Raw genomic sequence first — 13,721 nt, 5'->3', positions numbered from 1 at the left:
CTCAGCTCTCCCCTTTGGGCTTGCAGCAGCGCCTCAAACATTCACCAAGGTGATTGTGAAGCAGCAGTGTACCTGTACAGGGCAGGATTTCAAGTACAACTGTATCTGGGTGATTAGCTTATACGAGCCCCATCTTAAGCTGAGGGAGAGATTGCAGTGAACCAGGTCAAACAACGTCTGGACTAGATAATAAATTTCCAGAAAAGCCGCCTGGAGTTGTCTCAATTCTTGGATTACCTTGGAGTCTAATTCGACACCGTAGCAGGTCACATGTTTCTTCCAGAGCAATGCAAACAGAAGCTCAGATTACAGAAACTTTAACGTGGCAGACTCCCACACTTGGCGTTACCTCCACGTGCTAGGCCCAATGGTGGCAACTATAGAAGTAGATCCTTGAGTGAAGGCACATTTGTGCTCCCTATAGAATGCACTATTGTTCCAATGGTCACCTCAGACAGACTCTTCACAGGCTGTTGGCCTGGACTCTGGAGGCGTGCCACAGCTGCAGTGATGCTCCAACCAATGACACTGGCCAGGGAGATGCCACTGCGCATAGAGTCTTAGGTGCTAGCCTTTACAATTGGGGAGGTCATTGTGGTGAGGCCCATCCAGTGCATGGAAAATGGTTGCTCTCTTAGAAGAAGTGGTCAATCAGTCAGCTAGAGCTGAGACCAATTCACCTAGTGCTCGCTTTGGATGCTGAAAAGCACTCTCAAAGGCTAAGCGGTCAGGGTCTTTTCGGACAATGTCACTGCAGTGGCCTATGAAAACAGGGAGGTACCAAAAATGCCACCCTGAAATAAAAGCCTGCAGGTTATTTAATTAGGCGGACGTTCACCTAAAGGCTGAGCTGTAGCAGAAGTGGACAATGTTCAAGCCGATTATCTGAGCCAGCAAACCCTGGATTCCAGGGAATGGGCCCTATCCCAGAGAACATTCAACAGCATTGTATGCTGCTGGGAGCGGCCGACTTTCAATCTCATGGCAACAGCATCCAACAAGAAGGCTGTACAATTCTTCAACCAAAGATATGATTCTGGAAGCACTGGCATGGATGCCTTAGCGTAGCTGTGTCCCACTTCAGGGCTGTTATACATATTTCCTCCTTAGCCCTTGATAGGCAAGGTCATTTGGAAGATAGCGTCTCATCCAGGTCTGGTGATTCTAGTAGCCCCAGATTGACTGAGAAAGCCCTGGTACGTGGATCTAGTGTAACTACAAAGGGACAGGAACTTCAAGTTACCTCTGCATTCCAACTTGCTGTCGCATGGGCTGATTACCCTGAAGGATCCAGAACACTTTGGGCTTACAGCATGGCTCTTGAGTGCAAAACCCCATAGCACAAAGGCTATTCAGACATAGCTATGGCAACTCTTCTCCGGGCTAAGAAGCTGGCAGTGGTCGTCACCTATGTAAAAGCCTGGAAGATGTTCAGAACTTAGTGCCTTATCAGTCATCAAGAGCTGTTTCAAGTGTCAATTGCTTTGATCCTGGCATTTCTCCAAGATGTTCTCAAAAAGGGCCAAGCAGTCAGATTGCTCAAGGTACAGATAGCAGGTATCTCATGCTTTGGGGCAGTGTTCTTCAACCTTTTGACACCTATGGACCGGCGGAAATAAAATAATTATTTTGTGGACCAGCACCGGTCCACAGACCGTTGAAGAACACTGGGCCAAGTCGTGCCCATCTCCATCCCAGACCCCGCCCCCATAATAGTACTAATTGTAACACCATTTTTTCCATTCATTTTTCATGTATACACACTAATAATATAATCGTATTAACAACACATAATGGTTAACCACAAAATTAAAATACACAAAGCACACTATATGCTTTTCAACATTCATTCCTACCAGAAAACAGATAACCCCATGCAAAAGTACCAAAAACTAAAAGTACTAATATTTACAAACAAAACCGTAAGATGCAAGACTCTGCAAGCAGTACAACCCCAGAGGAAAAGAAACAAATGTATTTCTTCCTGAACAAACAGCAGATGTAAATCAATCACTAAATAAAAAAATAAAAGCATTCCCCCTACTGTTGTTGTCTCTCTCCCTCCATGCTGTGCTTTGCCTTCAGGCCTGCACCCCCCCCTCCATGTTATCTTCGAGCTGGTCCACAGTGCGATCAAGGTGGCATCTTCGGGCCGGCTTCCTGAGTGCTGCATTGCACAAAGCTGTGGGCAGTGGCTCCTCGCATGCATCCCACACCTCATCTGGAAGCCTTCCCTCTGAAGTTGCGATGTCAAAGAGGTTTCCGGTTCAGGCGCAAGACGCACGTAGGAGCCTTTTCCCACGGCTTTGTGCACTGCAACACTCAGGGAGCTGGCCCGGAGATGCTGTGTTGATTGTACTGTGGACCAGTAGCAAGAACATTGTCTTCTGCCCGATGAACGTGCCGGCCCTGTGGACCGGCAGAAAATTTCTGCGGACCAGCACTGGTCCACAGACCAGTGGTTGAAGAACACTGCTTTAGGGTACGAGTTAATAGGGTGCCCCTAACCATGCACCTTCCTCTTCTGTTAACTGCTCCGGATCTGAAATTAGTTACGAAGAACCAGGACAATGAAGGTCCTCGTGTGATAAGAACAGATATATTCAGCTGGCAGTTCATATTATGAACTGCCAGATGAACAAGATTACACAACTGCTTGATGCTTGAGATTCATATGATAGGGTTGAGTTGAGTATGACTCCAAGGATCTTGGACATCTTGTTGATATCCAGTGTGGATCCTGAGGTTAGAGCTAAAGCGGGAGGAATTGTGTGTACAGCATTATGAAACCATAAAACTTTGGTTTTGTCTACATTTAGTTTGAGTTTGTTGGATGCCGCCCAGGTTTGTATTTTGTCTATTCCATTTGATATTATCAGTGTTGTATTGTTTAATTAATTGGGCTGAGTAGAAGAATGCCATCTGTGTATGAGACTATGCATTCATTGTTGTTAAATTTGATATGGCCTAGTGAATTCATGAAGAGGTTATAGAGGATCTGTGATAAAGGTGATCTTTGTGGTACACCACAGAACGCTTGCCAGTTTTGTTTTTAAACGCTTCGTCTTTGTAGACAAGATATTGTCTGTTTTATAGGAAGTCTTTGAACCAGTTCAGGACTGTTCCTACAATGCCTATTTTGTTTGGCTAGTAATAGTTGGTGGTCAACTGAGTCGAAGGCGGTGGATATGTCAAATTGAAGGAGGATTGCCTAGTGGCCAAAGCTAAAGTATTGCTTGATTTTGGTGGCTAATTTCAATAAAAGGACCTTTGTGCTATGATTTGAATGGAATCCAAATTGAGTGGGATGGAGGCAAGAGTGTTATTCAGTGTAGGCAGAGAGTTGTATGCAGATGTGTGTTTTGAGAAATTTGGTTAATATTGGGATTCCAGCTGTGGGTCTGTAATTTGAGGAGCTCAAGAGGTCTGCATGCTGGGCTTTGGAGATCAGCATGAGGGTAATTTGCCCCATTTGGGATGGTAGTTTGTTGTGATGAAGATTGTTTAGGAGTTTTGTTAAGACATTTTATATCCATCCTGATGAATCGGAGCCAGTGGGGGAGACTGACTTCAAAGGCTACCATATCAAGATGGATAAGCATGGCTATATCTACAGCATACATCAAGAGCAGAAAGCAGTTTCTAATCTCAGTAAAAACACACTCCACTAGAGGTGTGGCAGCTTCTTGGGCAGAGTTGCGGGCGATAGCACTGGAAGAGATTTATAGGGCAGCAACATGTTCCACCCTTTATACGTTTTTGAAGTTTTACAGGGTTGATGTAGCAGCTTGCCTGGACACAGCTTTTGGGTCCTCAGTGTTGGCAACAGGCTTATCTGTCCTATCCAGGACTCTAGGTATGCCCAGTTGTTCAGGACCTCTACATCCATTGCACTAGAAAGAAAGATTAGGTTCTTACCTCGATAATCTTTCCTGAAACCCGCCCTTCAATATTCCTTGTGCCTGCTTCTGTTGTCAAGAATGGGGTTACAGATTAATAGACACTCTGCCTCAGTCAAGTATGTCTTAACAGAGTTTGCATGCCCCCATTTAGTAGGGTTGCAGAGCAAAGAGGCTCGTTCAATTCAAGAGCCAACCAAGTGAAATATAAAATTACTCAACTGAAGAGAGCGGAAAAGGAGACCAAGATGTAAAACTGGTCAATTTAGAGGTAAGCCAAGAAGATGTACTCAAGCAGATAGACAGACTAAAGAGCGACAAATCTCCAGGTCCGGACGGCATTCACCCAAGGGTACTCAAGGAACTAAAAAACGAAATAGCGGAGCCACTTCGACAAATATACAGCCTATCCTTAAAAACCGGAGAGATCCCGAAGGACTGGAAAATAGTAAATGTCACGCCCATCTTCAAGAAGGGCTCAAGGGGAGACCCAGGAAACTACAGGCCAGTGAGCCTGACCTCAGTCCCAGGAAAGATGATGGAGGCACTGATTAAGGACATCATCTGTGAACACATCGAAAACAATGAGCAGCTAAAACCGAGTCAGCATGGCTTCTGCAAGGGTAGGTCATGCCTCACAAACTTATTGCACTTCTTCGAGGGGGTAAACAGCCAGGTGGATAAAGGGGAATCTATAGATATCATTTACCTTGACTTCCAAAAAGCCTTCGATAAGGTACCACACAAAAGGCTGCTTAAGAAGATATGGAACCACGGGGTACAAGGGGTGATCCACCGATGGATCAAAAACTGGCTGGCGAACAGGGAACAGAGGGTTGGCGTAAAGGGCCATTACTCAGACTGGAAAGGGGTCACGAGCGGAGTTCCGCAAGGGTCGGTGCTGGGACCGCTCCTGTTCAATATCTATATAAACGACCTAGAGGCGGGAACCAAGTGTGAGGTTATTAAATTTGCAGATGACACCAAACTATACAGCAGTGCTCAAACCAGGGGAGACTGCGAAAATCTCCAAAAGGATCTAACGCAGCTGGAAAAGTGGGCCGAAAAATGGCAAATGAGCTTCAACATAGGGAAATGCAAGGTCATGCACGTGGGGAAAAAGAACCCGATGTTCACATACAGAATGGGGGGAAAACCGCTAGGGATCAGTAACCTGGAGAGAGACCTGGGAGTGATGGTAGACGCAACACTGAAGGCATCGGCGCAGTGCGCTACAGCCTCAAAGAAAGCTAACAGAATGTTGGGTATCATTAAGAAGGGTATTACGACCAGGACGAAGGAAGTCATCATGCCGCTGTATCGTGCAATGGTGCGGCCGCATCTGGAGTACTGTGTCCAGTACTGGTCGCCGTACCTCAAGAAGGACATGGCAGTACTTGAGGGAGTACAGAGAAGAGCAACTAAACTGATAAAGGGAATGGAAAATCTCCCATATACCGACAGGTTGAAGCAGTTGGGACTTTTCTCACTGGAAAAGCGGAGACTTAGAGGAGACATGATAGAAACCTTCAAGATCCTGAAGGGCATAGAAAAAGTAGACAGGGACAGATTTTTCAAATTAAGGACCACCACAAGTACAAGGGGGCACTCGGAGAAATTGAAAGGGGACAGGTTTAGAACAAACGCTAGGAAGTTCTTTTTCACTCAGAGGGTGGTGGATACATGGAACGCACTTCCGGAGGCTGTGGTAGACAGGAACACATTAAATGGTTTCAAAGAAAGTTTGGATAGATTCCTAGAAGAAAAAGGGATTGAAGGGTATAGATAGATATAGACCACTACTCAGGCGATGAGCCTGATGGGCCGCCGCGGGAGCGGACCGCTGGGCAGGATGGACCTATGGTCTGCCTCAGCGGAGGCAACTTCTTATGTTCTTATGTTCTTAACTGTTGGAACAGACTACTCAGGTAGGTGGCTTGTTCAATCCATCTTGTTTTTCCTGTTTTCTTGTTGTGTATTGTGTTTTAGGCATGTTATTTACACAGCAGATCAGAGCATTAGTTATCATTTGGGGAGCTTCCCCATATCCCCTTTTTTAATGTTATTGCTTTGGTACAAACTGAGAGGCTACAGCACAGCCTACTGGGGAAGGATAAAAGTTTGTATCGAAAAATCTTGAACTGTAACTATGGAAAATTGTAACATGTTAACTGTATATTATGTATGTTAACCTGTAATCCATTCTGAGCTCTTTGGGGAGAATGGAATAGAAAACGAATTGAATTAAATAAATAAGGAGGCAGAGCTGAAGAAAATGATTGATGCCTTCTGCAAGACTTGTGATTTGGGGGTGACTACCTAGCTGTTCAGAACCTTCTTGCCTATCTACAAGAAAGAAGATTATCAAGGTAAGAATCTAATTTTACTATACCATTCCCAAAATGATGAGAATGGGGAATTACTTATTAAGGGAGAGAAAATACAGAAAAGATTTATGGATTTTTATGGTACACTCTATAATAAGGATGCTAATATTTAAAGAAAGATCTATATATCATTGCACCCATAATACCTTTAGAGGTGTCCTCAATGATTAAGGCCTCACCATTTGACAAGTACTCTAGCTTGGATGGCTTTCCTAATAGTTTCTATAAGAGAAATCTCTTCCAGATTTTCCACCCATTACTAGAGGGAGTCTGGAGAGCAAGGAACTTCTTAGGAGATGTGCTGGGTCTCATGCTGGAATAGTGCCTGATTATCTGTCGCTTGGCTCATAAGGAATTTTCACTTCAAAAATTAGTCATTTCACTGCAACCAGGATTATTGCTATTAAATGGGAAAACTCAGCCTTTCCTATACTAAATCTGTTTTACTACTTGGGATCTAGCTAAGTACTTGGGACCTGGGTTGGTCACTGTTATAAACATGATACTGGGCTTGACGGACCTTCGGTCTGTCCCAATATGGCAATTCCTATGTTCCTAAGAGCTAGTATTCAGCATAACTATGAAAAAGTTAGGGCCTTTTACAACAGCATTTTGTTAACAGTATAAAGGGATGAGAATGAATGATTTACTATAAGGGGCAAAGAGAGTGTGGGGGAGGCATAGGGAAGGGGTTGGGAAGTTGGTTAATCTAATTGGATCAAGGAAGTTCATTTGTGTGTGTTATATTTCTCTTATTGATTGCAATAAGAGATCTGTTAATGGTGGATATGATTGTTACTATGAAAACAATTTTTTTAAAAAGCTGTCAATTTAAAAATTAGATTAGCCTGAAATCTGAAAGGTGAATGGTATAGGAATTATGACTTTTATTTGCTTCCTATCCTTAGATGACAAGGCATTGGCCATGGGATCCCCTGCAAAGCTGCGTTCTCAGACTACAGCTGAAAAGGACCAAAAGACCAGCCACCGCCGAACGCTGCCAGCCACCATAATGAAAGTGGACAGTATTAATACTAGTACCCTTTTGAGCAAGGCTGCCAAACTGAGATCATACATGAGCCCCACCACAAGCTCCAAGGCCAAGATGTCTCGTAGTGTATCCATGGGAGAGAATCTGAACCTTTGTGATACACCTGAACCTCTTGTAGTTGAAAATGGAAAAAGCAATTTGCAGGACATAGAGAAGATTTCAGCCTCTATTTCTGGAGATACTGAAAAGATAAACCAACCTGTTAAAGAAAACGCTCATTTGAAACCATCGTTACAGGCAGTCAGCAGTTCCTCTTCAGCTAAGATATTTCAGACTAAGTTGTCATCTGCAAGCCGAGCACATCTGACCCTTGACATCCCCAAATCATTACCAGATAGACCCACGATTTCCTCTTTTTCACCCACATGCAGACTCAAGGCCCCCTTTGAAGCAAAGTCCCCTCAGTCTCCATCAGGAGCCTGTATACTCAAGACCTCTTTTTCTGAAGCGGGGCAACCATGTAAGGCAGAGAGCCAGGATGGACTTGCAAAAAGTGATCTATTGGAGAACTCTGACTGCAGGACAGACCACCAAAATGAGCCAGCTGTCATCAGTGCTAAAGAGAATGAGTTCCTGGAAAGCTCAAATCCCCAGTCTTCTGAGAGAAGATACAGAGAGAGATCCTCTAGCATTAGCCACACAGCGGACTATCATCCAGGTCTTTGCCCACTTGATCCCATCAGTTCACAATCTTCCTTACACTCCACTGCATTGACTCAGGACTCAGGTGTACATGGAGGTCCGTGTACTATCTTCTCTTCCCTTCTTTCTCCTGTCTTTGTGAATCGCCTCACGATTCCATCACATTTTCTTACGTCCAACCTCTGGCCTATTTCGTCTTGTCTACACCTGTCTTGTTCCATAAGTCACCCCCAGAACGGTGAGACACTCTTAACCTACATCTTTGCTCTTTCTTTCTGCTGAAGATACATTCCATGACCATCTTTGAGAAAGCTGTTGGTGCAAATTCAGTTGAACACTCCATTTGACAGATTTTAGAACTTGTCATTGTCTAACAAAATGAAACAAAAATGTTCATTCAACTACACTGATTGACATTTTTATTTATACAGTTTTACAGAAGGACCATATTTTGAGATTTGAATCATCCAGGGCTGTGGAGTTGGTACACCAAACCGTTGACTCTAAATTTACACATATAATTTTGTAAATTTTTATTTTGAAGCTGGAGTCAATATGTTTTTAACAACTCTAACTCTACCAAAAATTGCTTCCAACTCCAGCTCCACAGCCCTGCTTATTTCACATATCAAAGTGGTCTGACATAGTAATCCCAATTTCTATTTCTTTTCTCAATATTACTTGAAAAAAAAAAAATTGTGTTGGGAGGTGTTGAGTGTTTTTTTGTGCTCTGGATTCTTCATGCTACATTAGAGATTCAAGCGAGTAAAAATAAAAATATAGATGAACACAACCAGTTGGATTGATACAGAGTGAAATTTAACATGGTATGGCAGGTAGCCTAGTAGTCCAAGGAATATATACCCTAGCTATGACTCTTTGTGCAGATTTACTGTAAGTTATAACCTGAAACCCTAATTCCCAGGAATTAGAATTTCAGTGTATCTCTATGCTTACCCAATTGAAATGTGTCTAGTAATACATATGGATGGCTGTAAACTACTTTTCTAAAGAGTATATGAGCAGTATTTGATATCACAGTGTATGTGTCATATAGCAATACTTGATTATAATTATTTGGATATGCTTTGGCAGTGGTAACTGGATTTATTACAACTAACTGAAAAGTTTTCTATCAAAAAAGTAAGAAACAAAGAAACAGCTGAAAATTATATCACTAACCAGACAAGCTAGAAGCCATGGGAAGGAATGATGTCTGGCATGATGCCTAAGGGAAAGACAAGGAGGCTTGTGGACTGAATGGGAATGATTCAAGGATCAGGCGAATGAAGATGGGTGTTTACATGCGCATATCTGTCCCCATTTTAAAAAAAAAAAGTTGTACTGGGACCCACCCCTGATGACTGCCCCCTCCACCAAACTTTAAAAAATTATCAGAAGGTCAGAAGGGATGCCCACTCCCTCCAGCCTCAGCCACCTGGATACCCCACACACCCCCAATTTTCCCCCCCCAAAACCCCAAACCCCCATACATTATTCAAATGATGAGCAGTAGGGATGCCCATTCCCTCCTACCATCAGGCCTGCCTCTTCAAATGGCATGCCTTTCTCTTCCTGGTGCATCCTGGGATGAGCTGGGAGGGGCCTAAGATTCTAACTGGTTGTTGTCTATGGCTCCTGTCATAGGAAGGGCCTTAGGTATCTGAACCATTCAGAATATTAGGCCCCTCCTAGTTCATCCCAGAATGTACCAGGAAGGGGCCTTAGGTGACTGAACCATTCAATCATAGGAAGAGTAAGGCCTGCCATTTTGAAGAAGAGGACCTGCTGGCAGGAGGGAGTGGGAATCCCTCCTACTCATCATTTGAATAAGGTACGGGTGTGTGTGGAGATGGTCTGGGTGGCCGAGGCAGGAGGGAGTGGGCATTCCTCCTGTCTGCTGGTCTTCACAGGGGGGGGTCCGGGTGGCCAAGACAGAAGAGAGTTGAGCATCCCTCCTACCTATTCTCACGGTGGGGGGGGGAGTCTGGGTGGTTGAGGCAGGAGGAAGTGGGCATCCCTCCTGCAGATCTTCACGGAGGGGTCCATGTGGCTGAGATAGAAGGGAGTGGGCTTCCCTCCTGCTGATCGTCATGGGGGCATGGTAGGAAACCAGAGGATGCTAGAAAACCGAAGAAGCCAGCCCTGGTCAAGAGCCATCCCCTGAAGCCACCAGCTCAAATTGCTGCTAGCTGGCTCTGACCAGGGGAGCGGCATCTGAAGGGGGAAACTCAGTGAAGATCACCAAGACAGGAAGGACTCCTGTAAAGGGCACATGGGTGCTCCAGCCCAGTGGCTCGCCTCCAAGGAGGCTGCCTGAGACCCAGAACCTTCAGACAAAACCAGGCCGAGGGAGCCGGACAGTACAAGAGAATTCTGATCTGCTGATGAAGGTTCTGTCCACTCTCCCTGAGAAGAAACACACAACCCTGTCTGGAGATGAAGAGAAGCCCCAGAAACGCTAAGGACTGGGAGGACACTAAGCATCTCTTACTGAACTCACCAATGCCTGCAGCAGAGACACTACCATCCCCACTGCACCTTTGTACCCAACGAGATGGAGCCCAGATCAACCGCTGTCCCAGGAAGGGTGGACTTGAACCAGCTGTAGACGGAAAGCCGCCTCAACTATAAGAACTTTGAAGAAAGTACGGGAGCTGTTGGAGGCCCAAAGGGCAGAGCTGCGAACTGGAAGTGCTGATGCAGAACATGGAAACACATAAGCCTGCAATGCTCTGGGCAGATGGAAATATGGAGGAAAACCTCTGTGAGATCCAAGGACACTAGAAACTCCCCTGGAGACAGCTAGCACCGTATACTCCATTGGCCATTCAGAAAAAGTGAATTTGCAAAAAGTGGGTGACCGATTGTAGATCCAGAATATGTCTCCAATCCTCCGAGCCTTTCTGGTACAAGGAAGTATCAAGAGTATCATTTGTGTATGGAACAAGTTCCAGTATCCCAAAGTCTAAGAGACTTTGCAGAATATCGCAGACCCTGGACTCTGTTGTGATCGACTTGCCGCAGTCCAGAAACCAAGCCAGAGGCAGCCAAAGGAGGACTAACAAATGACTGATGAAAGTTGAGTCCACTCCTAACAAAACTGTAGAAGACAGCTTGCTCAATCCCTGGTGACATTGGCGCTTTCTCTTTTTTTTTGTTGTTGTTGTGAGGCAGAGCCACTGCACATGAATCTGAGGATGTCTGGAATTGGAACCATGGCAAGTGGGCGTAGCCCTGGGAATGTTTTTAGGAGGAAAAACCTTAGTATTCCTGATGACCCCTGTGGGAGGAATAAAGAGGACGATGGTCCCCTCCAGACATCCAGTGAAACTGGATCACAGGGAGCAACATAGGACGGTGTTTACAACAGCTGAGTAGAGGTCAGCCAGACCTATACCAACAAGACTCTGGCCCATAAAAAGGCGGCCGCTGAAGGTGATTCATGAGGCAGCAACCTCATTAAAATATGGATCCAAGGAGTTCAGCGCTCAGACACTGCACCAGCAGAGAATGTACTAAGAACTCGAATGAGATCATAAAGGGCGCCCGGCACTGCAGCCACACCAACAACACCAGCGGAGGATAGGCATGCACCTCCACAGAGGACACATTGCTCTGGCTGGAATGACAGACATGTGCCATAAAGGAAGTGGCCACTGCAACTCGGCTGATCTAAATCTTGAAGCTGACTAGTTTGAATTTTGACCTCTAAAGTAAGATTTGAAATTGTGAGTTTAGAGCTGAATGAACCAAGCAAATTTGTTTAATATGTTTGTGATTTTTATAATTAAAGCACTGCAGGCCTTGTTACTCAGCCATTAAACACATTACTAATAGCTGAAGACACTTAAGTTTTTTCATGCTGACATAGCTGAAACATGCAGAATTTATCTAGTTATATTGTAATGCTGACTTAAGGACAGGAATTTGTTGTAGCTGTTAGAGTGAAAGCCAGCTCTGTTCAAAATGATCAAGTCATCTTATGTTAGTGAGGAGGCAGGAATGGAAAGCATTTAAATTTGTTATAAAATTAAGGTGGACTTTCCCTTAGCTGGATGACAGTGCCATTTGCTCTTAAGCATGAAATGGCAAGTTCTGCAGGGTATAACTGAAAGAAAGATGATGTGCTTGCTGAGAGGCTGTCTGATACTGAAGCATCCAGCCTGAGAAAGGAACTTTTTTGTGGCAGCTCTTTGCCAATATGGGGGGTCATTTGGGAAGAAATCCATATCTAGAGATGTATATAAATGATATCTAATTTATTATATAATTCATAGCTCATATTTATTTAATATAACAGTTATGAAGCAGCCCAAGGAAAAAGGAAAGGGGGTTGGGACTTGTATACCACCTTTTTGTGGTTACACATTCAAAGTGGTTTACATTTATACAGGTACTTATTTTGTACTCGAAACAATGGAAACAGTTTACAAAAGCTAAATTGAAAATTCTAATGCAATAGGTGTGTTATTCTGGATGAGCAGGTTATATTCTAGTGCTCGCAAACCTTACCGAAGGCTCCGGATTTTTTCTGAATCCCTCTTACTTCACAGAAAGCTCTGCTGCCCCCTACAGTTTTTTCCTTGTGCATGTGAGCCTAAAGGCATGTTTCTGAACTGCTCTGCTTGTTTCTTTATTTTTGGTTGGTTTTTGGTGCTTAGAATTCCCCTAGTCAAGGGTCCAGCTCTGCCCGTGTGGAGGAGAAGCAGACTGAGGTCCATAGCTGACAGGCCAATCCCTTGTGGTATTGTTAACCAGCCTGCAGAAGCGTTTTTGGAGCTCTGGACCATCCCCTGGTAGCATTGCTCACTTACTGCTTGCAGGGATTTGAGCACAAGCTGTTAGGCATCTGTAGGGGGATCAGCGGGATCTTGCAGGGTGCCAGCTGTGTTCTCTCTCTCCCCCCCCCTCTTTTTTGCGCATTCGTGGTCCACAGGGGTTGGAAGCTCAGTCTGACTGGCTGCCCAAGAATTCTGCGCTGGAAGGATGTTTTGTTTGAGGCAGTGATTTCTTCTCCAAGATTCAGCTATTTTTGGAGCTGAGGCAGGCTGCAGCACATTCCCAGCAAAGGTCACAATGAGTAAGGCTGTTAACAGCCTATGAAGAAAATCAGGGGAGGGGGTCTGCAAATGGTGTTTTTGAAGGTTTCTGCCTGTTCCCTCCTCTAAAATCCTGTCACACCATTTCTCTCTAAAATCCTAAAATCACTAGTTTTTTAGTTTTGTTTTTCTTTGCTGTTTTTGATGATTTTTTTTTTTTCGGGCCAAAACACTGCCGCAGTGGCCATCTTGGTTTTCCTAATGTTTTGGTTTTTTTTCAAAGTTATCCAGAAGCTGCACATCATCTCGTTTTGCCTCAGACTCTTTTGACCCTAATTCATGCCAGGTTGGCGCTAGATGGGTGGGTGCCCAAAAAGCCTCTGCACCACATGTTGCACAGCACTTGAAGGAAGGACAGGAGCAGCCGGCTTAGCCTCCCCTTTGCTCTCTTGGGCTGAAGAACAGGTAGGAAGCCCTTTGGTTGGGGCAGTTTTCCTTTCTGGGCCACGGAATGGTGGTCATCCTAAGCGCAAAGCACGGAGCCCAAGAGATGCAAGCTGGAGTCCTCTACAGGAGACTCACCACTGCCTAGTATGGCATTTTTGTGGGAATTTGTTAATTTGATGTGGAGAGCCTTTCAGGATAGCTGATCTTCCAAGAGGAAGTCTGACAGCGCTTCAGACAGCACACGAGGAGGCAG

General features: G+C 44.7%; 1 protein-coding gene across 6 annotated transcripts in view; it reads left to right on the top strand.

Annotated features, from left to right (window-relative positions):
- Positions 1 to 13,721, top strand: part of MAPKBP1 (mitogen-activated protein kinase binding protein 1) — a 363,581-nt gene that overhangs the window by 332,848 nt on the left and 17,012 nt on the right. For 4 of the 6 annotated variants that reach the window (XM_033951898.1, XM_033951899.1, XM_033951901.1 and 1 more), the window contains exon 29: positions 7,195 to 8,217. In XM_033951898.1, the coding sequence (XP_033807789.1) occupies positions 7,195 to 8,217 (1,023 nt within the window). The remainder of the gene's footprint in view (positions 1 to 7,194; positions 8,218 to 13,721) is intronic. The other 2 variants (XM_033951904.1, XM_033951903.1) reach the window with 2 other exon arrangements.

The sequence above is a fragment of the Geotrypetes seraphini genome, chromosome 7 (assembly GCF_902459505.1).
Source record: "Geotrypetes seraphini chromosome 7, aGeoSer1.1, whole genome shotgun sequence".
NCBI classification, from domain to species: Eukaryota; Metazoa; Chordata; class Amphibia; order Gymnophiona; family Dermophiidae; genus Geotrypetes; species Geotrypetes seraphini.
Note: the sequence above shows the minus strand (reverse complement) of the source record. Positions and strands in the feature narration are given on the sequence as shown.